Source organism: Notamacropus eugenii, chromosome 1 (assembly GCF_028372415.1).
Source record: "Notamacropus eugenii isolate mMacEug1 chromosome 1, mMacEug1.pri_v2, whole genome shotgun sequence".
Taxonomy (NCBI): Eukaryota; Metazoa; Chordata; class Mammalia; order Diprotodontia; family Macropodidae; genus Notamacropus; species Notamacropus eugenii.
In genome coordinates, this window is record NC_092872.1 from 441,466,870 (window position 1) to 441,494,159 (window position 27,290).

General features: G+C 37.2%; 1 protein-coding gene across 5 annotated transcripts in view; it reads right to left on the reverse strand.

The window, feature by feature from the left end:
• FBXW2 (F-box and WD repeat domain containing 2) overlaps positions 1-26,101 on the reverse strand; it is a 33,727-nt gene extending 7,626 nt beyond the window's left edge. The window contains exons 1-3 of one of the 5 annotated variants that reach the window (XM_072631776.1): positions 25,955-26,101; positions 25,588-25,696; positions 20,421-20,838 (exon numbers count right to left, since the gene is read on the reverse strand). In XM_072631776.1, the coding sequence (XP_072487877.1) occupies positions 20,421-20,838; positions 25,588-25,696; positions 25,955-26,013 (586 nt within the window). In that variant the 5' untranslated portion in view covers positions 26,014-26,101. Of the gene's footprint in view, positions 1-20,420; positions 20,931-25,587; positions 25,697-25,810; positions 25,912-25,954 lie in introns of those variants that run through there. The other 4 variants (XM_072631775.1, XM_072631774.1, XM_072631773.1 and 1 more) reach the window with 4 other exon arrangements.
• Between the last annotated feature and the right edge of the window lie 1,189 nt (positions 26,102-27,290).

Here is a 27,290-nt window from a genome sequence, read left to right on the forward strand (position 1 = left end):
CTCCAGAATGCTTGGACTATTCACAACTCAACCAACAGTGCATTAGTGTGTCAATTGGTGTCCTCCAATATGTCATTTTCCTTTTATGTTAGCCAATATAATAGGTGTGAGGTGGGAACTAGATTGTTTTAATTTGCTTTTGTCTAATCAATAGTGACTTAGAGCATTTTTTCATGACTATATGACATATTTTTTGATACAACAAAGAATTATTCTTCTGAAAACCACCTACTCATATCCTTTGACCATTTATCAATTGGAGAATGACTTATACTATTATAAATTTGACTCAGTTCTCTATATTGATGAAATGAGGCTTTTATCAGAGAAACTTGCTGCAAAATCTTCTGCCCGACCCCACACACCCCATTTTTTGCCTTCCTTCTTATCTTGGTCACCCTTTTCAATTTGATGTAATCAAAATTATCCATTTTATGTCTCCTAATGCTATTTCTTATTTGGTCATAAATTCTTCCCTTTTCCATCAATCTGACAGGCAAACTATTTTTTGCTCTCCCAATTTGGTTATGTCATCACCCTTTATATCTAAATCACGTATCCATTTTGACTTTACCTTTGTATATGGTGTAAGATGTTGGTCTAGACCTAGTTTCTGCTATATTGTTTTCCAGTTTTCCTAGCAGTTGTCAAATAGAGATTTCTTGTCCCAAAAGCTGGGGTCTTTGGGTTTATCAAACATTAGATCACTGTGGTTTTTACGTACTATTTGTGCCCGACCTGTGGCAGAGCATTCTGACCTTGTATTGGACAGTCTGACACACTGAAACTTGGCTCTAGCACAGTGATGTCATTCTGGTCCTCTTCGAGAATGAAGGACAACAACCAACTATATATCTTGTGTACCTAATCTATTCCACTGATCTGCCACTAGATTTCTTAGCCAGTACCAGATAGTTTAGATGATTACCACTTTACATACAGTCTGAGATATGGTATGGCTAGGCCACCTTCCTTCACACCTTTTTTCATTAACTCCCTTGATATTTTTTTTTTAAATATATAATTTATCTTTCAGTTTTCAATATTTGCTTGCACAAAAATTTGAATTCCAAATTTTCTCCCCATCTCTCCCAAACCTCCACCCCAGGACCACATGCACCCTATCCAACGTTCCCCCAGTCTGTAATCTCCCCCCCACCTTCCCTTGATATTCTTAACATTTTGTTCTTCCAGATGAATTTTGTGATTTTTTTCTAACTCCATAAAATAATATTTTGGTAGTTTGGCACTGAATAAAATTAGGTAGAACTATCATCTTTATTATATTGGTTCAGCTTACCCATGAACAACAGATATTTTTTCCAATTGTTTAGACCTGACTTTATTTGTGTAAGAAGTGTTTTGTAATTGTGCTCATACAGTTCACAGGTTTGTCTTGGCAGGTAGACTCCCAAGTATTTTATACTGTCTACAGTTATTTTAAATAGAATTTCTCTTTTTACCTCTTTCTACTAGGCTCTGTTGGTAATATACAGAAATGCTGCTGATTTATGTGGGTTTATTTTATATTCTAAAGCTGTGCTAAAATTGTTAACTATTTCAACGAGTTTTTTAGATAATTCTCTAAGTATACTATCATGTTATCTACATAGTGAATTTTTATTTCCTCATTGCCTATTCTGATTCCTTCAATTTCATTTTCTTCTCTTACTGCTATAGCTAACATTTCTGGTACGATACTGAATAACTGTAGTGAAAATGGGCATCTTTGCTTTTACCCTGATCTTAATAGGAAGGCTTCTAGCTTTCTCCTTTACAGATAATGCTTCCTGATGGTGAAATCAAGATTCAAGTCCCATTTCAGACTCTTACTGGCTGAATAGCCATGAGCAAATCACTTCAATTCTCAGGAAAAAAAAACAAAACAAAACCATGCTTCCTTTCTGCAATACAGGGAGAATACTTGCACTAAGTAGATCACAAAGTTACTGTGAGTCAGTGCTATATAAATGAATGGTTAGCATAATAAGAACAAGGAGCAATTCAGTGTGGATAGGGAACCAGTCTCAGAGTCAGAAATACCTGGATTGAATCTTGCTTTCACACATACTGGTAGTATGACCCTGAGCACTTACCACCTCAAAACACCAGACAATTCTCTCTTCATTGAAAATCAGGGTCCAATCAGGCTCCCTCCCAGAGAGTTCCCTATACCAGGTCCAGTCCCTGCACACCTTTCAAATCATCATGGTAATTATTAGTAAAATAACCCTTCTGGGACTCAATTTAGTTATTTTATAGAGCTTTGGACCACGTGATCTTAAGATCCGTTCTAATTCTGATATTCTATAATTCTGTTGTAGAGAACCTTGAGGAGTTTGAAAGAGCCCTTATCAAGAGTTCCCCTCCTCCAAGGGAGAATAATACCTGACTCAAGAAGTTAAGTGATATATTGTTCTCAGGTGCATGTCCTGGAATTCGGGTGTGGAAGTTCCAGGAAACAAGGCCCCTGCTATACAGGAAAACATTCCGATAAAGAGGCCTTGAGACCTCCCTTTCTACTTATCATGATCTGTTCTGTTTCATGCTTCAATCGCTACCCTTATGGTTTTTACTATTTAAGCACCCCAATCCCCTGATTTATTGGCTCAGTACGTCTAGAATAAACTCAGCTTGTTCAGACTCCTGTGTCCCGTCTGTCTTTTCATCCTTGCTCTGTGAGCGCCGTAACCGCCCCGGACCTGCCCGACTGCGCTGGCCGCAGCATTTTATGATTTGCCCATAACTGAAATCCATGTTTCCTTAATATGTAATTTTAAATAGTTTTGTAAGACAGTGAATATCTGTACATGTGAGGTTACTAATCTATAGTCCAGAATCTAGAACAGTAACTTGATATAACATCTGTGTGGAGGTTATTCACCAATAGTTGCACAATCTTTTCCTCATATGATCTCATTATACTTTACGCTCCTCAAGTACACTTATTGGTTTCTAATGTATATTTATGTAACTGTCATCAAGTATGTTGGGACATGTCCTTCTTTGGAGATGGGGACCAGGTCTCAAAACTATCTCTCTCTATCTCCTGCTGCACCTCAAACATCCCCAGAATTTGAGAGATATAAATCTAAGCTGAATGGACAATGTCACCAGAAAAGCTTCAAATTCCAAGATGACTGCAGCAGAGTTCCCCTTGCAACTTCATGAACTCATCCTGAAATGAGTGACAGCATCCCAAATGAAAATGAGGCAGATTCCCAGAGACAGTACAGTAGATAGAGTACTAGATGCAGAGTCAGAGAAACTGGAATGTAGATTCTGATTGTGCTATTTTACTACTGGAGAAAAAGTCTCAGTTTCTTCATTTATAAAGAGGGAAAAAGAATAAGCATTTATATAGCACTTGCTATGTGCCAGGCACTATGCTAATCACCTTATAAATATTATTTCAGTTAATCCACACAACAACCCTGGGAAGTAGGTGCTTTTATTATCCCCATTTTACAGATGAGGAAATTGAGGCAAACAGGTTAACTGACTTGCCCAGGGTAATACAGCTAATAAGTGTCTGAGGTCACATTTGATATCAAGGTCCTCCTGATTCCAAATCCAGCACTTTATCCACAAGTACTTTATCCATAGCACCACCTAGCTATGTTATTTATATATATATATATATATATATATAAAATGAGGGAGACTCATTTTTCTGGACTAAAGGGTCTCTAAGATGCCTATCAACTCTAAACCCCAAGAAATGGCAAAAACAGAATTGCTAATTTGACTTAGGTTCTTTGGAGATACAGGATCTTATCTCTTATTATATCTTAATGAGAACTCCATAATAATTAGGACACTATAATAATTATAATTATTATAATAAATATATTATTATAATTATTATATTCTATTATTATAAATATAATAATAATAATTAAGAACACTGGATTTGGAGAGGGACAATCTGAGTTAAAATCTAAGTTTGACCATTTACTGTGTGACCTTGGGAAATACTCTAATGGATTTATCTCAGTTTCCTCCTCTGTAAAATCAGAAGGCTGGATATGATCTCTTTGGTCTCTTTTTGCTTTAACTGTATTATTTTATAATTCAAATAACTTCAAAATGTTTTTATTAACCTATTCACTCAATCTCCCCCACCCCAGCATCATAACTCTTATTCATACAATATTTATAGTCTAGAAGGCACCATCTCCACAGCAACCTTGCTTGTTCAAGAGTTACACAGATAATAAGTAGCAGAATGAGTACTCAAATTGATATATTTCAGGGAAAAGAAAACTTACTAGGTAAACTTAAGCACACAGTACCCCCAAAGCACAACTACTTAGATGACAGTAATGGAAGTTTGATACAATGTTTACAAATCAATAGATTAGGATTACCTATTTAAAGAATTAACCAAGTTCTTCAGTTGCACATAATGGAAAGATTAGTATTATTTGTAAAGAAGAATAATATATAGTGGTAAAAATTATTTTTCATTTAAAAATACAGTCCCTTATCATAGAGAACATCAGTTCAAAGTACGCAGCTTTCCTTGAATCAGAGTCAAACCTGAGAGGCAACATGATAAAGTAAAAAATTATCAATTTGAGAGCAAAGACATTTGGGTTTGATGTTCAACTCTACCAACGAACCAGCTGTGTGACTGTGGACAAGTTACTTCTCTATTCTATGCCTCCTATGTACTATCCTCTCTGCCCTATACCCAGTCTTAAATCTCTCTTCATCTACTATCCCATTCATTACTGCCTACTTAATTCAATAAATATTTATTAAGTGTCTACTATTTGTCAGGCACTGAGCTAAGGGGGAAGGTTACAAAAAGAGGCAAGACAGTACTTCCTCTCAAAGAGCTTACAATCTATTGGGGAATCAGCATGCAAATAGATATATACAAAGCAAATTATACATAGGATGAACAGGAAATAATTAACAGAGAGAAAGCACTGAAATTAAGAGAGTTTAGGGAGGGTTTCCTGTAGGTGGGATTTTAGTTGGGACTTAAGGAAGCCAGGGTGTTCAATAGAGCAGAGAAAGGAAAGCATTCTAGGCATGAGGGGTAGCCACAGGGAATGCCCAAAGACAAGAGATGGAGTGTCTAGCTCACGCAACAGGCAGAAGGCCAGTGTCACTGGAATGAAGAATACATGCTGGGGAGGAACGTACAAGAAAACTGGAAAAATAGGAGGGGCTGGGTTATGAAGGGCTCTGAATGTCAAAGCATTTTGTATTTGCTTCTGGAGAAAATAAGTAGCCATTGGAGTCTTTTTTGGGGGGGAGGGTGGAATGTGTAAATATGATCAGACTTGCATTTTAGGAAAATCATATTAGTGGTTGAATGGATAATGGATTAGAGTGGGGAGATATTTGAGGCAAGCAGACCCACCAGTAGGCTACTGCAGTAAACAAGATTCAAGGTGACAAGGACGTGCACTAGAGTGGTGGTAGTGTCAGAGGAGAGAAGGGGACATATTAATCAATAGGCCTTAACAACAACTTAGAGACTGGCAGAAAGTAAAGAATCCAGGATAACTCCTAGGAGGTTGCGAGAGACTGAGGTAGGAAAAGGGTGATTTGAGAATTGTCAATATAGAGGTGGTAATTAAATTTATGGGAACTGATGAGGTCACCAACTTAAGTAGTATAAAGAGAGAAGAACCAGGACATGAAATGAATGAAAACCTCCAAGAGTTTCTGGATAATTAATAATCAATTTATTAATTAAGCTATCTGGCAATCAATAAATGAATGGTAAGTAGTTTTAGTAACCAAAGACTTGGAGACCCTGAGAGTCTTAAATATCTTTCTAAAAAGGAGTGCTCCTGACACTCCTTTTGGTGGACATTTAAAGAGGAGGTGGATTGGAAGGCTTTAGCCCCTCCTGCTGAGAATGTGCCTTGATCTTGAGACTCAGAAGCAAACAGCAATCTGGACAGGGGAATCTGTCTCCATCCAGACCCTTCTGGTTGGTTTTCTCCTCTATGATCTAGCTCACCCTAAACCAGGGGTGGGGAACCTGCGGCCTTGAGGGAACAAATCCTTGTTCTGCGAAGTTTGGATTCAATCAAAGGGCCACACTTGAGGACCTAAAGGGTCACATGCAGCCTTCAGATTGCAGGTTCCCTACCCCTGCCCTAAACTCTTAAAGGAGCAAGAGCAAAGCTCCTTTCCTTAGGCTAAGGACTAGCCCAGAGTGGATTATGTTTATACTTTAAACAGAACTTAGGTGGGGTACTTCCCAAGAGGAAGAGTATGCTTTTTTGAGAGCTAAGAACAAGGTCATCAATCAGTTATGCCCTTCAGAGACAGACTTTAACAAGAGCAAGGCCTTAAAGAGGAAACAGAAAAGGAGAAAAACCAATTTATGAATTGGTTAATAATATAATAGTATAATAGTAACTTCTCTCATTCCCTCCCTCTTTGATTCACTTGAGAAATGCAGTCTTCTTAATAAATCACTAACTGATTTGACAAATACTTCATCAAGGGGTTTTAACTATGGGGCTTATGATGGCAAACAATGTGAGGGGAACAATATGATTAAGACTGACTGGCGTGTTGACGGGAGTCATTGGGGGCAATCCCTTTGGGCAAGCAGGCCTTACGAGGATAATGGCGCAATCTTTCTCAGTAACTCATTCCCACTGTCCATTTCATTACTGCATTATGTCTTAGGGCTCAGACATTTCATCTCATACAGCCGTCTGGTTTCTGAAACATCTGTAGTCCTCTGGAGATCTTTCCTCCAAGGCATTCTGGAATGGGTAGGGCTTCAGAGCAACTTCTAGTGATTTGCTTCTCCTGTTCTGGTCACTTGTAGAGATCCTCTTTCCTATTAAAATCTCTTACAAAACAGATCTTAACATAATTCAAGTTTACTTTGCTAATAACCGGGTCAAACAGTGAGAGTTAGTTCAAACCTTACAGCTCTAAGAAAAACATCAAATAAGAACTTATATTTTTCCATACTTCTTATTGCTCCTATCCTTATCTAAATCAGATATTTGGACGCTACCAACAACAGGTTGAAGGGGGAATCTAAAAGAATCTATGAGCATCTGACTTGTAGAATTAGCTGTTGGGTTATGAATTTGATATTTGCCAATTTGTTATGTAAACTAAAAGGCACCTTTTAAATTGACATTGATTCCACCACCATTTGACTTATGGTGTTCATCTATTTCATTCTTCACCTCAGATTCAAATACCAGAAAGGGAAGGAACTTCAGTTCACTGATTATAAATGTCTTGTGATATAGGTTAGCAAATTATGTTATCTATTTAAGAAATTCAAATAACTGAAAAATTAGACAATTCTGAACCCAATTTTTAACTTGGTTATCTAATATAGTTATCTAATAGTTATCTAATCTTTTTATTATTTTTTAATAATAAAATTGTCACCAAAACCAAAATTTTCACTCTAGCTATTTATTTCATTATTTACTCTAGTTATTTACTTTTAGTTGCTCATTCTCCCCCCCCATCCTCATCCCCACCTTAAGAGGATGAAATTCTGCTAAGGAAGTAATGACAGAAGATGGCCTCTAATAAAACATTCTGGGATGGAAAAGCTGAATGATCAATTACAAAACAGTGCATATCAGATAAGTTGTTTATAATAAAAACTAATCAAGTTCAAATGAATAACCCTGAGTAAAAGTGAATATTTCTTTAAGATAACACAAAATAGACCACAAGAAACTCTTCTTAAGATAATTAATTGTACTGAAATTCTTTGAACACATTTGTGATATTAACCTCACTAAATAACAGAATTATATCCTGGTTTCACAAATCCATATCACTGCCTAATTATTTCCATACCATTGTTAGAAATTAAAGGACCTTATGTTACATAAGATATAACCAGTAATAGACAGATGACAAGGCCATATCCATCCACCTGACTGTTTAGAATACAGAAAGGACTAAAATTCTAATATCTGCAACTTATTATAGTAGCTCAAAAGAACTCCAGTCTTAGCTATGAGATAAAGATTAATGCTGTGTTCATACTGATCACTTGCCATTATTTCAGAAATTTGCCATAAAAAAGAAAATAGAGACATAGATATAGTAAAGGAAAAATGCTTCCCTAATTTCATGTTAATTCCAGGTAAGAGTCATATAGGTAGCCCACTGTATTGAGAAAATATGATAGCTAGGCTTAAAGTCAGCCAGGTGGGAAACTTTCCATTCAAGAGGAAATATCGAGTCAGGAGAATCCTACCTCAGCCCATGCCAAGAGTTGTTCTCCCAGCCTTTCCCAGGAGAACTCCACCTGAAGTTCAACCCCATAGGGTTACTGGCACCATGGATCATTGGCTCAATAGCATTTCTTGATGATCATATCTGGAATCAGACTCAGAATAATATCAATTATAGTCCCATAAGGTCTTAAACAGCAAACTCCAACAATCATAGCTCAGGGTGGATTCAGTTATTAAGGATCACATATCATTGGGAACAAGCACTGACTAGAGTTTCAAATTGAACTAAGTAAGAGATTCATCATAAAAATCACAACTTCTCTTGCCCTGGTTAGAGAGATTTGCAATGAGAAGAAAAATCAGGGACAAGAACGTAACACAGCTAGGCTCAGAATTAACCAAGTGGGAAGAATTCTTGCATGGGAGTCCAACCTTAGCCTTCCTAAGGTCACCCTCTCAACTTTATTACCAGGAACAGATATCCCACTGGCCTTAGATCTCAAATGTCACTCCCACTGAACTGCTGGCATTTTTTTGTGAAGCAGTGGAACATTGGAACAAACCTAAAAACAAAGCTCAGAAAGAACATTCAGGGTCCCAAAAGGCATCACCTCAAAAAGCAAAGTCTCACTAATCACAATAAGGCTGGACACAATTGTTGACAATCTTCAAATTGTTGGAATAAATTGGCTAACAAATAAAACTTATCAGGCCTTATAAAAATCACACAAAAGATTTTTACTTGGCAATCCTTTCTACTAACATTTCTCTTTCTCAAAAACAGCTTAAAATTTATCCTGATGTAAAAAAGATAATCATTACACTTTCATGAAGTAAATAACTACAAACCTAAACTGAGATATTTACCTCTCATTCAATCCTTAAAATGAAAATAAATCTTTGTAACTGGGAGTTTAAGACTAAGTTGGTTAAAATGTAACTTCAGTACAGACCATTCCAGATGGCCTAATCATAATAATCCTTAACAATTTAACCAATAATCTTACAATTTTCACAAATGATAACCAAATAATTTTAGATGAAACTTCCTCTTTACTACAGGTAAGTACTTCAGAATATTAACAGTTTGCAAACTTTTTATTTCCCTTTAATTGTTCAATTCACAATGGGGCAGCTAGGTGGTGCAGTAGATAGAAAACCAGTGCAGGGGTCAGGAGGACCTGAGTTCAAATCTCACCTCAGACATTTGACACTCACTAGCTGTGTGACCTTGGGCAAGTCATTTAACCCCAACTGCCTCATCCTGAGTCATCTCCAGTCATCCTGATGAATGTCTGGTCACCGGATTCAGATGGCTCTGGAGAAGAAGTGAGGCTGGTGACCTGCACAGCCCTCCCTTACTCAAAACAAAGTCAAGTGCAAGTCATGTCATTATTTCCCTGATGGCATGGTCTTCTTTGGCAATGAAGGACGAACACACACATATCAATTCATAATGTAACAATAATCTTATGAGAAAAAGAGAAGCTAAGTTCCTAATAGTATATCTACACATCATAAAAATATTATAGATTTGAAACATGAAACAAAATCCATTTCTAGTTATCTCAATTCAGTCAAATACATCTCTAAATTACTTTCTACAGAAAATCACTCTAAAAAAATTTAAATGGAATTTACATAAAACTAATCTATGAACTTTCTCATTTCAATTAGGGGTGGTAAGTATTATACCTCTGTAGCTCTTAGGTTTAAGCATTATGGAATTTACAATATGTCACCAGCACAGTTGAAACAAACTTATAACCATGTCAAAATATCAGATAAAACAATAAAGAGATTTTTTAAAATCACTGCAATCTGAATAAAATACTTTTAACACTGACTTTACAACCTGAGAATAGCATCCAAATTACAACCTATTTTCCTAACTATGTTGATGTTACCAAAAGTTTCACAACATACACATATATTTAATTTTACATTAATACTACTAAAAAATACATATAAAGCTTTCCTGGTTTTAATTCCCACTTGTTATCGTCAGGTTACCTTAAAGTGTGCTTAGCTAAATATTATGTTTCTAGTTGAAGGACAGGTTTTCAGCCCAGGGAAAAAGCTTAAGGAGTTTGATTGTGATTCTGCCAGGGTGTGGTTCATTTTCCCTAGGCAGAAACCTTTGAGTTTCACAGAAGTAGTTAAGGTACTATATCATAATCATAGACCACAGTAACCAATATTTTCACCATAACCAATATTTATACAGTGTTAGATGTATAATATGGTCTTCCTACAAACCATCCTGAAAGGTAAGCGGACAAAACTACCAGAAACTTACCTAACTTTATTTGTAGGAGACTAAAACCAAAGTTGCAGAAATTCTTAGGACAGTGTAGTACAGTAGGTAGACTAAATCTTTTCCTTTTGCAATTTTTAGTTTTCAACTAAAATCAAATCACTGTACTTTAACCTGAGCATGGGGCTAGGTTTTGAAGTCTTAAAAATATTAATTCTCTTGCTGTTACCAAACTGAACATAACTGCCTCAGTCTTTTAACAATTAAATTTATAACCCAAAGGAATCAAAGACTTCACTTTTCTGATAATATTTCTAATACAATGAATTAGCAGATTTATGTTAGCATTATCTTTATACATATTACAAATCAAATAACTGAGGTAACTTGGCTTGAAACTACACAGCTAACAAGTTTCTGATCGATATATTTTCCCAATCTGTCTTAATGCCAAACAGTATAAATAAAATTTAAGAGGAGCACATTTCACTTAAAAATGAGACCAGAATAAATTCAATTACCTGGATCTATTTTCCAAATGGTATCATACAAAAATCTCAATTTATAATTTCAATTATTTAGCATTATGTTTTACACAAGGGTTATTCATTCCAAGCATTTCAGATTGTAGGATTCACTATTTCCAGTTAATCCAATGTCAAAAATTTTTAAAGTAACAGCAATCTAACCCAATTATCACATTTAGGAATACCTTGCTTAAGTTTCTTCTAACCCTCTATAACCTTCTGTATGGGCTTTCAAATAAAGCTACAAATTTTTCATTACTACTATAGCTCTCAATCTTTCTACTCAAACAAAGTCAAATTTCCTCAAACCCTCTCAACATGCTTAAACTTTTTGCTCATTTTTATATACCTCTCTTATGGTTAGAAAATCCAAACCTTCTTTTACCTTTCATATTTTTCCCTCAAGCCTTTCTTATTTCTCTTTCAGAATCTCCCAAACCCATTACTCAGACTACACAACTTTTCTTCACTTGCTTAACCAATCCCAGACTGTATTCATTCTACTGAATAGTTCCTTATAATTTAAGCACATATTATTAGATGATTTTTTGCTAGATCATCCATCTCCATTCCCATTGTTAGTGGTTGTATCCTGACTCCTCACTCTCTCCCTTCCTTTCTTTCTTCCTTCTCCTCTTCTGTCTTGATTTCCTGAGTTTCCATGTTTAATCATCACTTCTCTGTAGATGGCTCTCAAATCTAAAGAGTTCTAATCTCTCTCCTGAATCCAAGTCCAGATCACCAACGACCTGCTAGACACTTATACCTACAGTCCCATTGGTAACTAAACTCAATATGTCCAAAATAAAATCATTATCTTCCCTCCCCAATCTACTCCACTAACTTCCCTATTTCTGTTGAGAGTACCAATCACTGAGGTTCCACAACATATCATCTATTATATTTCCTTCCCTCATATCCAACCAGCTGATAAGTCTTATCAATTCTGCCTTTACATCTTTCAAATTTATTTCACAGTATTCTCCTCTGCACGTTCTACATTCAGGGAAACTAATCTACTTACTGTTCTTCAAACTTGGCATTCAGTGCCTTTGCCCCCATTCCCAGAGTATGTCCCCTTGTCATTTTTACCTTTTAGAAGTCTTACCTCTCTTCAAGATTCGGCTCAGTTACCACCTTCTATGAGAATACTTTTCTTAGTCCTCTTTTCAGGGGCTCTTGACCTCTTTTTTTTTTTCATTAAGGACCATTTTGGCAATCTGGTGAAGTCTATGGAGCCCCTTCTCAGAATGATGTTTATAAATGCATAAAAATAATAGCTAAAATTTATGCAGTGCTTTCAAGTTTGTAAAGCACTTTACAAATATTTTATCAAATCAACAACCCTGGAAGGTAGGTATTATGATCTCCATTTTCCAGCTGAAGAAACTGAGACAGACAAAAATTACGTGACTTGCCCTAGGATCACACAACTAGCAAGGGTCTGAAGCTGGATTTCAACTTAAGTTGTCCTGACTCCAGGTTTATGCCAAGGAAACCAATTATGTTGAAATATAGTTATCAAAAATTTTTTTTAAAACTAGTCTGCACACCTCAGGTTAAGAATGCCTGCTCAAGAACCAGGAGAATACAATAACAGCAACACTTTGTGATGATCAACTATGACTAACTTAACTTTTCTCAGCAATACAACAATCCAAGATAATTCCAAAAGACTCATGATGGAAAATGCTATCCACATCCCAAGAAAGAACTGATGGAGTCTGAATACAGATCAAAGCATACTATTTTCACTTTATTTTTTTCATGGATTTTTCTTTTTGCAAAACGTAACTTTTTTTTGCAAACTGTTTCTTCTTTCACAACATGACTGAGATGGAAATAGGTTTTACATGATTGCACATATATACCTTATATTAAATTGCTTACTGTGTTAGAGAGGGGGAAGGAAAGAGATGGAGGGAAAAAATTTGGAAGTCAAAATTTTATAAAAGAATGAATAGTAAAAATCATCCTTACATGTAATTGGAAAAATAAAATACTATCAATTAGTGGAGGCAGGGAAATTACAATTAAAAATAGAAAGAATGTTCTGGTTGTTAGTTTTCTCTTCTTCCTTAAATTACATTCTGTTTACTTCTCTGTGTATATGATGTATCTCACCTGTAAAATTTAAATTCCTTAAGGGTAGGGATTCTTTTTTCTTTTTTCTTTTTTTTAATCCCCAGATTCTTGTAAAGGACAAATAGCTTTGTAAACTGTAAAATACTCTGGAGGGAGGGGGTGTCTATGTGAATGAGCAAGAATAATTTGCTTCTAGTTTGGGCTCAGTTCTAGCTTAAGCTGTCCCAATTTAATTCATATTTAACCTAGTTCACAGAGAAAGAAGTTATGTCAGCTTTTCAATTTGAGGACCTAAAGCTATAGAAAATGACTGTCAGAGTTCAGGAAAGTTGTGTTCTGCAGCAGCAAAATCTGTATATAACTACTAATTTGGCTAGATATCCCTTTTTCCAGTCTCATTCCCATCTGAACCCAAATAGAAACACTGAGCACTGGACTTAAAGAGTCCAGGTGAACTGGATACAAGTCAACCTCAACTCCTAACAACTGTGTAACTTCAAGTAGATCACAACTTCCTAGAAAGCATCAGTTCCCTCATCTGTAAAATGAGGCTGACCTATAACCCTACACAGTGTAGGGCTGCTGTAGAGAAATCTTTCCTAAACCTTAAAGTGCTAGATAAATGTACATTAATAAATTTTAGAATGCCAGAACTATAAGGGACCTGCTGTTGGACAGTTACTACATTTAGATTTTTTGATCACCTGAAACAGGCATATTATTACTCAACTTGAACTCTAAGAGATCACTTATGTGACAGATAAGGAAAACTGGGACCAAGAAAGGATGAAGTAATTAGCCCAAAATCATGGAGTACATGGTAGTGGGAGTGTCAAGAATGGAAACCAGGATAACTGATTCTCAGTGCAGTGGTTCTTTCTATTGTTTCATGCAGCTACATAAAGCAAAGCTGATTCTTCATCTGCAGAAATAACACTACAAATCAATCACTTTAAATATTCTGGACACAATAAATATGAGTTGACTGGTTTTACACAAGTCAAAAATAAAATTAAATATCTTATAAATCTCATTCTATTTTAAATGTGAAGGCACAATGTAAATAATACTTCAATACTAATAAAAATAATAAAAAAGAATACTGTAACATAATAAAAAAAAAACCAAAGAACATAAATAAAGCAAAGCAATGTAGCAGACCTAACCTATAATACCTCCAAGATTCACTTAACTAACAGATGAAGATGTGGACCTGGGTCTCAAAATACCTAGGATTATCAATTAAAAAATTATGACCTAGGAGGCAGAGGAAGTCTATTTCTTTTCTTTTGCTCTGTATTTCTTCTAATTAGCACTAGATTGTTAACTAGTCCTTTCTGGAAGTGTCCACAATACGGTTACAGTAAAAACTTCTCAGCTGTCACTGAATGACAAGATAAAATGCATACAAGTGTTATTCTAAAACACACAACTGGTAGTCATTGGCCCCAAACAACTGCTGAATACTTATCACATTCAGATTTTTCTTCATTTGAAACACTCAGACATGTTACTCAACATGCACAGTTGTAACTACGGGGATAAATCCCCACCTCTTACCAACCCCTATGCCAAGAACAGAAAAAAACCAGATTTAAACCTTGAAACTTAAAGCTAGGAAAGACATTAGAGATCTGGTCCAACTCTTCATTTGATGGGTGACAAAAGGGAGGTTTAAAGAGAAGTTACCCAAGTTTATGCAGCTACTAAGTGACATAATCATCAAGCTTTTGGCGGAAAAATCTAGCACTACTGTTTCTACTCCACCACGCTAGTATGTTCTAGCAGCACAGAATAGTTCAAAAACAATGGGACAACTGGAAATACATGTTAGCTCAGTTGATTAGACAGGGATTATTAACCGTGAGTCATGACCCCATTTATGGTCTCAAAAAATCTGGCAACACTAAAAGGTCTCTGAACACACAACAACCAAAAATTAATTAAAAATCAAACACATAATGAATCCGAGGTGTTTCTGGAAGCCTTTGCCAGTGTTACATCATCCAACTTCACCAAAGTATCCGTACATTGGACTACACATGCCCTCAGGCCATGCAACACCAACAAACACTGCAGAAACTCAAAAAGGGGTCAGAGTGGGAAAGAAGTTCAGGGTTAGAGTATAATGCTAGTAAATAGAACACATTTCTGTGGCACTTACAAGTTTTATAAAGCATATTGTTCACAACAGTCTATTGAGGAAGGTCATGCACAAACTATTACTAACCCCATTTCATAAGTCAGAAAACTGATTCAGAAACGTTAAGTATAGTCATAATGACATTTATATATAGCACCTTAATTTTGCATACCTCACTTTATTTACTCCTCACAACAATTCTGTAAGGTAAGTACTATGAGTGTAATCACCCTCATTTTACATAAGAAAACTGAGGTTTAGAGAAGTTAAAACAACATGGTCAAATCTGCCAGAAACAGGATTTGAATCTAGTTATTCCGGACTCAATTCAGCTTTTTATCCACTTTATCACACCGCTTGTCTTAATGAATCACCAATATTAAATACTAAGTGACTTACATAGTCACAGAGCTAGGAGTGGAAGAGCTTGGACTCAAACCCAGGTCTTCTGACCTTTTCCACCACAATATGCTGTCTCAATGACAGCAAAGTTCCACACAGCTCTGTCCCACCATCAAACTGAACCCCTCCTCTTCAAAAACTGTTTGCCATTGGTCATAAGAATGTGGACAGATTTGTCCACATCCATCAACACTAAAAAAGAAAAGTCATTTGGAATATATGCTTTCCAGATGGTGAGTCTGTCATGATTTGACGTTACAAAAGGCAACATTATTATGTTTGAGAAATCAAGCTTTTAGATGACAGACACAAAATCAAGGGACCCATTTCTATAAAATGGTTTAAAAGTCCTACCATCTGGTAACTTAACCTTCCCTCATTAAATCATTTTACAAAAAAAAAAAATTTTAAACATGTACAATTCAGGGAACTGGGTTAGGAACAGAGAAGCAAAAATGTACATAAAACATGGAGCTTATGATCTAGGAGAGCTAGGTGGGAGCACTGGGTCTGGAATCAGGAAGACCTGAGTTCAAATCCAGCCTCGGAAACCTTTGTAACCGTGGGCAAGTCACTTAACTCTGATTGCCTCAGTTCCTCATCTGTAAAATAAGCTGGAGAAGGAAACTACTCTAACATCTTTGCCAAGAAAACCCAAAAAGAGTCACAAAAAAGTCAGACATGACTGGAAAAAAACACTAATGGAGAGGAGGAAGGAAGAGAGAAGGAGAGAGAGAGAAGAAGAAACAGAGGATTTTCTGGTTTTATTTTTAGGATCAGGAGGACTAGGAAGCCTCTCCAGGTTAACCTTTTGTGCCATGGATCCCTTTGGCAGTCTAGTAAAAACTATGGACCCCTCCACCCCAGCCCCAAATAATGTTTTTAAGTGCATGAAATACACAGGATTACAAAAGAAACCAGTTATACTAAAAGTATGGGTATAGTGTGTCTCTGTGTGTGTTTTTAAAGTTCACAAATCCAAGGTTACGAATCTCTGCTCTATGGCTTGGATAAACAGAAAAGTTTGGGGAAAGGTCAAATATTCTTTATCATTTATTACTGCAGTATCCTCATAGAACCATGAAAAAGCATAGTTATATCATATAAAGTGATGCTAGTGCTAGTTGCACCCTAAATACTTTTTGGTAATGAACACATGCTACATTAGGGAATACTCCCAACATGCTTTTTAAATTTCAGTACTCAGCTAACTTCTTAAAAAGTGTTTTATATCAGTGTCTTCTGTGACTTATAAAAGTGTATGATGTATGAAAAAACGCTCTAATATCACTACTGATTAGAGAAATGCAAATCAAAGCAACAAGGTTCCACAAGATACCTATCAAATTGGCTAATGTGACAGAAAAGGAAAATGACAAATGTTGAAGAAGATGTGGGATAATTGGGACACTAATGCACGCTTAGTGGAATTGTGAACTGATCCAACCATTCTGGGACAGCATTTTGGAACTATCCCCAAAGGGCAATCAAACTGTGCATACCCTTTGATCTAGCCATATCACTACTAGGTCTGTATTCCAAAGAGATCATAAAAAAGCAAAAATGACTCACACACACAAAAATATTTATAGCAGCCCTTTATGTGGTCGCAAAGAGTTGGAAAGAGTTGGAAACTGAGGGCATGCCCATTGGTGGAATGGCTGAACAAGTTGTGGTATATGAATATAATGGAATACTATTGTGCTATAAGAAATGATGAGCAGACAGATTTCAGAAAAACCTGGAAAGACTTACATAAACTAACTGATGCTCAGTGAAGTGAGAAGAAGTAGGAGAACATTGTGTGCACAGTAACAGCAACATTGTATGATGATAATAAACTAAGCTCTTCTCAGCAGTACAACAATTCAAGACAATTCTAAAAGACTAAAATTCTACAATGACAGAAAATGTAATTCACATCCACAGAAAGAACTATGGAACCTGAATGCAGATTTAAACATACTATTTTCATTTTTTTTGGGGGGGGGGGGGAGTTCATGGTTTTTCCCTCTGGTTCTGTTTTTTCTTTCACCACGTGACTAATGTGGAAATATGCTTAACATGACTGCACACATATAACCTACGTCAGATTGCTTGCCATCTTGGGGAGGGAGAAAAATTTGGAACTCAAAATCTTATACAAAAAATCAATGTTGAAAACTATTTTTACATGTAATTGGAAAAAATAAAAACCTATTTATGATAAAAGTGTATGATAAACTGGTTCACTGAAACAAACAGAAGCTTAATAATAAGAATTTTAATTTTTTTTAAATTCCATACAACTTTCTTTTTCTTCTCCGTCATCACTGTTAACCTCATATACACCCTGCCCAGGTTTTTTATTAATACTGTTAGTCACCTATCATGTCTTGCTCTCTACATATCAGCCTTTTAGCAATAATTACTCAAAAGCATATAAAATTTAACAATATCTGATGCTGTACCACAGATATAAATCATGTAGACCCTCAATTTTTTTCTGTCCATAAAGACAGGAGTGTTACAGTGGAAAGAGCAACTTTGGAAATAGAGGGTCCAGGTTTAAAACCTGGCTTGGCCTCTCAGTAGTCACGTTAGGCCGCAGTTTCCTCATTTGTAAAACAAGGAGATTGAATTTGATTAAATTTAAGGGCCTTTTCAGGTTTAAGTATGATGATATGAATTTTAAAATCTACACATAAAAACACATTAAAGTACAATAGAGGGATACAAAAAAATGTTAAAAGAGCTACTTTATATGAAGAATACTGTTGCTGAAAGTAGGATCAGGGAAGGTTTCTTGGCAAATGAAATAGGCTAAAATATGGGAAGGGATTCAACAGGCAAAGAAAGAAAGAAAAGCTATTTCAGGCAAAGCAAAGGGTAAAGCAAGGCACAGAAGGGGAAAATACAGGCAGGGCACATTCTCTAGTCAAAGAGCAGTCCAGTTTGACTCCACAGAGACTGCTCCAAGGGAAGTAATACGATATCCAATAGTGCGTCACAAGGAAGAGGTCTTTGAATGCCAGTCAAAAATATAGATTAAACACGAGGCATCAAGACTCTTTTTAAGCACACAAGAATGACATAACCAAACAGAAACATGAGACCATTATGTGAGAGATATCAAAGATGTGCTGGAGGAGAGAGTGGAAGTGGAAAAATCCTACTTTATATCTTCTAATCCCTCTTCCTACCAGACACAGGAGAAAACTGCTAGCCCTGAAAAAAAGTTTTAGAAATAACTGAGCCCCATTTTTCTCAACATCTAATGGGGAGAGTACAGGATCAGGCCTTGGGAGAGATAAACTTTTTAGCTAAGTCACAAGGAGGTTAAATTAGTGGTTCAAAATTAAGGAATCACATAATTTCAGATTTGAAAGGGACCTCAGCAGCCATCTTAGTCCAACCCATACATACCCTAAAAGAATATCTATCCTCTACAATATTCAACTCTTTTCTTGGAGACCTAAGGTTGAGGGAACCCATTACCTCCCAAAGTAGTTCATAATGTTTTTTGATATCTCTGTATTACATGAAAGCTTTTATTTGCATCAAGCCTGAATTTGCCTCTTTGCAACTTTCCATTCATTGCTTCTACTTTTGCTTTCTGAGGCCAAGAAGAACAAAATAAGTCATCATGGTCCAATGCAAAGAGGAATGGTTCAGTCAGAAGACCTGGGTTCAAATCTTACTTCTGCCACTTAATCTTGGTGTGGCCTTCCACAAGTTACTTCATCTCTTTGGGACTCAGTTTTCTCATCTATAAAGTGAGATTAGACTATGTATCAAAGTTCTTGGTCTTTTGTGTCATGGATGCCTTTGGTCATGTGGCAAGCATATAGATCTTTCTCAGAGTATTTTTAAATGCATAAAATAAAGTACATGGTATTAGAAAGGAAACCAATTACAAGGAAATACAATTATCAAAATCTTAAGAAACAACTTCAGGGAACCCAGAGTTCAGACAGACAATAACTCCTGGATGAGAGGACCTCTCTTCCAGTTCTACACCTCTAACTTCTAATCCTAAAATCTAATCTCTCCTCTATAAGACAACCTTTCAAGTACCTAAAGGTTTCTCCAGGTTAAAAATCCCCAGTTCTTCCAACTAATCTTCCAATATCACAGGTTCTTCCAATTAATCTTTCAATATCACAGGTTCAAATTCCACCATCTTGGTTATCTCCTCTGGATCCTCTTCACTTTATTTAGCCCTTCCTAAAATATGTTGTCCACAACTAAAAACAATATTCCACATGTGGTTTGCCAAATGCAGAATACAGTGGGACAAATGAAATCCTTATTCCTTCAAGATATACCTTAATGAAACTCAAGATCAGATATGCTTTTTTTTCAGCTTCCAACTCCCAGGCTGACTCATACTGAGCTTGTGCTTCATTTAAACTTAAAAATAAAAAAAAAATGATATCTAACCATGTCTCTCCCATACTGCATTTATCAAGTCAATTTCTTGAATCCATGTGTCACAAGGCTATTCAAATGAAGTCCTGTACTATTTCCACTAACCAGCACAGGGAGAGCTGGGTAATAACTTGGCTTCCATTTCATTCACTTTAAGATCTCAATAAATTTCTAAAGATTTCTACTCATCAGAATGGGGGATGGAGGAGAAAAAGGAGGTATTTTTCTTTTTTCCTCTAGCAGGAGATCTTAGTAGTAAAATGAAAAGATAGAGGAAAATTTCTACATCTGTAAACCACAACTTTGAGGAAGATTATTTAAAAAGCTACACTACAGCAAGGCAAAGGAAAATAGAATTGCATTCATACTCATCGAATTGCTGCATTTCCTACCTGTACAGAGAAGTCCATCCTTGTAGTAAAGTGCATATACTCTGGCACTGTGTCCAATTAATGATGAGGTCTCAAAGGCTTCATGGTCCTTCAATTGCTTCATTCTCAAAATTGCCTTCAAATAAACTTTCTTCCAATGCAAAGCGTCCTGAACGGAATCATCTATCTGCCAGCCCAAGTTTCTACAGGCGGTCTGCCACACCTCTGTACAGGCACTTATAACCTTATTCCACTGCTTAGAGACGAGGCAACATGTGAGTAAGGTCTGAGGATCGAGCCATTTTAACAAATAAAAACTGAGTTCCAGAGGAAGAAGTTTGAGGAAGTCTCGCTTGAGCAGAGTCTCTAGGTTATTGGAGAGATGCCTGAGCTGGATTGCTCCACTCAGACTAATCAGGTGATCCAGACTTTCATTTTTCTGCAAGTCCGTCAGAGAAAGAAATGTAACAGAAATGTTATCAAGCCATGTCTCAAAGTCCTTTCTCTCCATAAGGTTATGGAAAAATTTACCTGTGGCACATCAAAATATCGTATTAGTTCTGCTCAAAAAGACAGTACAAGTATGAATGCTAAAAAAAAATATAGGTTAGTATCAACTTTGGCATTATTTTATCATGTTAAACAGTTAATATGTTACACTTTTATAGTTAATGCACCATAAATATCTTACAGTTATCTGCATGCATAGAAAACACATTTCTTTATAAACATTTTAACAAAAGATGACTTTTGAAATAGCAGTCACTATAACTTACTCTACCATTATGAGACTAACACATGCCACATGCATCTTCAATGTAAAAAAATTTACAGCATATTCCATTATTACCAAACAGTTCTAGCCTGAAACATATTACCTAAATAAAAGAACACTTGGAAAATCTGTTTCAAAATTTAATGTGCTTAATGGCATGTCACAACAATCATAAATATTTTAAATCTCTTCACACTAGATGTATATGCTAAAATCTCAAAAGGTGACAGATATAATGACCACCAAGAACATTATTACTAATATCTTCAGAAAGAATGTAGTTAAAGCAACAAGAACCAGACCCACAACCATACTAGTGCACATACCCTGCACCAACTCAATGCAACTTAACAATTATTTGAAGCAGGCAATATATAATCAACTAAGTTCAAGGCAGGAAATACATGACCCTAGGTATTCCAAACCTCAGGGTCCCAGTCTGTTAAGGGCATTACTCTCTGTTTCTATAGTGTGGTGTCTACTCATAGTCTCCAGTGAATGATAATTCACTCAGCCAAAGTTCAGTACTCTTAGTGGAACTATAGGTAAGTAGGGCATATTCTGCAATAAGCTATAGTGTAAAAGAACACTAAGTTTGGAGTTGCCTATGAATTAATGTAAGCAAATGATGACTTTCCTCTCTCTGAGAAAGAAAAGCTGCTCAAAGGATAGCTAGACAAGCAAAGAAAGTAGTGCAAAATTAAATATGAAAGTACCCTCTAAAAATCTGTAAACAAATATGTCAAAAAATGAATAAAGAACAGTGAGGAAAGTAGAATATACTTTGCCAAAATCTGACCACTGATTTTTCCCTAATTTTAGCCCTATTTTTTATGAAAATATGAAATCTCTTATGCCCAAGTAAAGTGGAAAAACATCTTTCACTGAATACCACAGTTCTTCCATGGGGGAAAAAAAAGGATTGAACACAGCCCTTAGCTTGATTAAAAAATACTAATCATGCTCATTAGGATTATTTTTCTAACACAGTAGGAAGAGTAGCAGACAAAAAGAAGTCTGATTAATTGGCAGGAGCAACCAAACAGTTTCAAGTCACTATAAAACAAATGTAATCTATCAGAAAGCCTGAGAGTCTGGGATACGTAAAAAGTCTCAGATACATGTTCATAATATCAAGAAGATATCTGTCACTTACTAGGTGCATAACTCTAAGTAAGTCACTTGTCTTTTTAATACCAATTTCTCATTTATAAAATTAGAAAATTAAATTAGATAATATCTAATACTCCTAGTTCTAACACTGTGATACTCACCAGCCCACCATAGGTTTTACTAGCCTGCTCATACTTAGTTATCACTTGTGTGGGCTTCCTAATCCCTTTCTGACTCTTAACCTGTCTTGGCTCAAAAATCTCCAGTTGTTACATTTTTAACCCTTAAAGTCAGAAAGAAAAACAAATTTCTATCTAATGCCAAAACAATCAGTCAATTCAATGGGGGAAAAAAATCTGTCTAATGTTTGGCACAATGTAAACAAAAGCTGACAGAATACTCTCCCCTACCTTGTCTTCTCACTACACTCATTTTTTCCCCCAGCTATTTAGGTATTCTACAGATTTGGCCCCTTATTTATTCCCACTTAAACTATCAGGGGGTAGTAAAGACACAACAGTACAAAAATACAGAGAGTTCTAAAACCTGAAGTAATTGCAGGCAATACTGGTCACACTAAATACCGCATTTGTTTCCGTAGTAGTACTAGTTATCTTGTCATTTTGTTTTATTTTGAAACAATAGTCAGGTTTACTTTTTCAAAAGCCACTAACATACACTATACTGTATGAAGCAATGGGATATGGCAGATAGTACTAGACTCAGAATCAGGAAACACCAATGAATTAGGCAACCTTGAGTGAGTCAGTTCCCCATCATGAGTTTTATTCTACTAACTGATAAAATAGAGAAAATGTCCATACTACCTACCTGGCTATAAGAATCAAATAAGATAATGTACCTAGAGTGCTTTGAAAGCCTAACACATCATATAAAGGTGAACTATTATTACATTATAAAAGCCTTGATTTATAATGGCTGGATACTTGTTTTAATTCCTGTTAAATACATTTTCTCAATGCCCTAGTAAAGAACTCCCAGGACTACATCATTTAAAATAATAAATCAGTGTTTCCTACTTAAAGCTAAATTAATTTGATCATGATCTCACTGAAGAGTACTAGGAGACACTAAACAATGAATAATTAAAATAGAGAATCACAAACTCATCCTGACCTTGACAATAAAATGCCTCAACTAAAAAATCTTGAGTAACTTCCTACTGTCTGGCCAAAGAAGTTTAAACTTCTACTTGACATTTAAGCACCCTGCCATCTTTATCAGTTTACCCTCCTTTATGCACTCTAAGTTCCAACCAAAGTGACCCCTGAATAAGACTTGTGTTTCCCTTTCCTGTGCCTCTGCTCATGCTGCTCACTATGATTCCCTAGCCCACTTCTCCTTTAGCAACTCATACTAAAAGTCCAATTCAAATGCCACTCTTTCATGACTTGACCCCCTTGTTGTTAACAACCTTCTCCTCAAATGTAACATTTTTTGCAACTTTCTAATGCATTTTTTCTGGGCCTACGATTTCACTTGTATAGGGAACTTCCAAAGAAGAAATTCCTCAACAAATGTAGAATGGCATTTGTTCTGCAATTTGTAATCTTAGAGAGTAGCCTAAGGCACTGAGAAAGAAAGTAGCCTGCCTAGGACCACAGCCAGTATGTATCACAGGCAGGCTCTGAACCCAGGGCTTCTGGATTTCAAACATGATAGCTCTCTAGCCACTACACCAAGCTGCCTCTCACTGAAAGTATTACCAATTCCCTCTGAAACTTTTGTTGTATATTACAGATACCTATATTAGTATCCACACCACAAGGGCAGAGACAAGTTCTTACCTAAGCTTTGTATCTCTCCAAACACCTAACATAATGCTCTCTTGATCTACCTGAAGCTCAGGCTGTAAGGAAAAGTGTTTTGCAAACCTTAAGGTATTATTTATATAAATGGGAAATACCATTATTACATCTTCTACAATACATGCCACCTTCTACATGGAATCTCTCCTGTTTTCCCCAACTGCTAGGGCCTCTCTCTACCCCACCTCAAATGATTTTACATATACTTCAATTTCGTTTCACCTGACAAGTACACAAGGGGAGGGACTGTTATTTTCTTTCTTTGTATCCTTCCCTAGCACAGTGTCTGGCATAATAGGTGAATAAATGCTAGTTAAATGACTCAATGTTTTAAAGTATTTCAAAATCATTAAGATAGTTGACTGAACATATGGATTAGGCTGACATCAATAGAAGCAAAACTTCCTAGGAATTAGGTCAAAAGGAATTAGTGCTGCTGCCTTAGGAGAAAATGAATTAACTCTTGGAGTTAATTGGTGGAGGTTGTTAAACATACGCAACACGGTATAGCGCACCCAATTTGAGTCTGGATTCAAATAATCACACTTCCAAATAACACCTGAATGACCTCCAATATGTCACAATTACGTTCCTTCACATGTAATATGAAAATAATACTACTCATGCTAGTTTACTAGTAAGATTATAATGCAAATATATCTCAGTGATAAAGGTTTGCTATAACTGCAACAGACATAGAAGAACTGGGTGGAACTGAAACAGACAGGTGTCCCCTTTCTACTGCAAGGATCTATGCATGTGATGGTCAAAGATACACTTCAGAAATAACCATATACATGTGTAAAACCTCATGACAGTATGGTGTAGTCAGGGAGCAGCACTCAGGTTCAAATCCTATTAACAACTACTCACCATATAAACACAGGCAAGTTATTTAATTTCTGTGCCTAACACGAGGGGAATGCCGTGAGGCTCAAATATAAACAGATCTATGTGTACAATGATTGCCGAACTTCAAGGAGCGATGCAAACGTCCATTATTACCGGTAGTGTTACGGTCTTGTAAAGAGCACTGGACTGAAAGGAAAGGACCTCCGCTCGCTAGCTGCATGATCTTGGGCACAACCTGGCTTTGGCTTCTTAACCAGGGCTGTGAATTTGAGCAAGTCAATCGTTTCATTTCTCTGAATTTCTATTCCATCATCCGCAGGATGGGCTAGTACCGGTCCTACCTACATCACAAGATTCGAGTGAGCTCTGGGGGCCTCCAAATGCTTTACAAAGACGGGCTACGGTAGCTATTGCGAAGATCTGTGAAGAGGGCTCCGCTGCGGGGCGGATGCGGTTATCGGGGCTCAGAGGCTGGGCTGGCTCAAACAGCTGGACGGGAGGAAAAGGCGGGGCAGCAGGGAAGCAGAGGAGGCCTCCCTCGGACACCGCCCCCCCGTCACGTACGCTCCCTTCCCCCCCACAAGCCCCACGCGCGCGGCTTCCCGCCCCGGGCACTGACCTGAGGGCGCGCTCCGGGACCCGGGGCGTCGGGACGGACACACGCCGCCTGGGCGCCCGCGGGCCGGCGGAGCCTCGCAGCGGCCGGGCACCTTCGGCAGCCATGGCGCCTGGACAGGGAAACACAAAGACACACACAGTGGGTCAGACGGGCACGAGCTCTTCTTCTCCCCTCCTCCGGCTGCCCCCGCCGTCCCAGCCCGCGGAGCCCCCGCCCCACACACCAACTCGCGGCCGCCGCTCGGGTTCCGGAGGCTCGGAGGGGAGCGGCTTCCGGCGCCACAGCACGTCATCTCCGCGCGCCCAGCCTGTCCCCTGGGAACTGACGAGTTAAGTCGGGGAAGGGCGAGGAGAGGAAAGACACTAACCGGAAGTACCTTCGAGAGCATTTCCGACCTCCACTTCTAGAGGAGCATGAAGGAAGCATGCGTAGTGGTCCCCAAAATGGAGACGCTGGCCGAGCGGCACCAGGCTCCAGGGCTGGAGTAGATAGCAAGTGTGTGTAAAAGCCGGCGGAAATGCGAACAAGAAACGTAGTAAAGCCCTGTAGACAGAAAGATGTCAGGATGGGCCTTTAAAAGGGCTTTTCCTCTCACTGCCACAGTGCCTGCCTACTTGTCAACTGGGTGTTCGTGTGACTTCTCCAAGTACTTGATTCATTATTTAATTTCGTTCTCAATTTTTACTCTTTACCTTGCTTATATCATCCACTTTTAGCACTCCCTTTGTTATCCATGGATCCTGGCTTCCTAACCATTTGAAAACTGAAGCAGTTAAATTCCTATGCCTTAAGTCCCAGTGCCTTGAATGCAGGTCACAACTTTCACAACATTTTCAATTCATTTTATTGAACTCACTTTACAGATGAGGCCGTGTCTCCGAGACGTGGGGTGACTCGCTCAACGTCATATATTTAGCATGTACTGAACTCCGGATCTCTTCTTGACTCTATTTCACTATACATGGCTTCCACAAAATGTGTTTTGATGGCTCTTTCATTATGCTACCTCCACCTCCACCATCTAACTAGGAGAATCAAAGAGTTATAGTCGGGGCGGGTATGCTATGAACTTTTTAAAAACCATTAATTTAGCCAATCCTAAAGCATGGGATCATACAGTTAGGAGGGGGCCCAATGGCCATCCCTTCCTTTTACAGATGAGGAAACTGAGGTCCAAGTTAAGGGAGAGCTCAAGGTCACACTGGTGAGAGGCAGAATTTGAAACTAGGTCCTCTGACTCTAGAGCCAATAGTTGTTATCAGACCCAGCCTATAATGGACTCATTTAAATCCTTTAAATTCACATATCCAGGCCTACATCCTACAAAGCCCTTAACTTTTTTTTTTTGTCACATAATGACTTCATAAGATCATCTAATCCAACCATACTTGCTAAATATTAGAAAATTGCTAAATATTAGAAAAACTGTTGTTCAAGTAAACAAGTTATTGCTTACAAGGAAAAATATAACCCCAGGGATCATGTCCAACGCTTTATTAACTATTTCTGAACATCAGGAAACATTTCTTTTTTAATGATTCCCTACAGTCTTAGGGACTAATGAATTAGGCAGACTGTTCTAATACTCTGGGTTTTCTCCAACTGCAACATGATCAGGGTGTTTGTGTGTGAGCATGAGCATTTCTGTGCATCCATCAAGTAAGCTGGAACAAAGGATCAAGCTGATTAGAGAGAAACCTTAT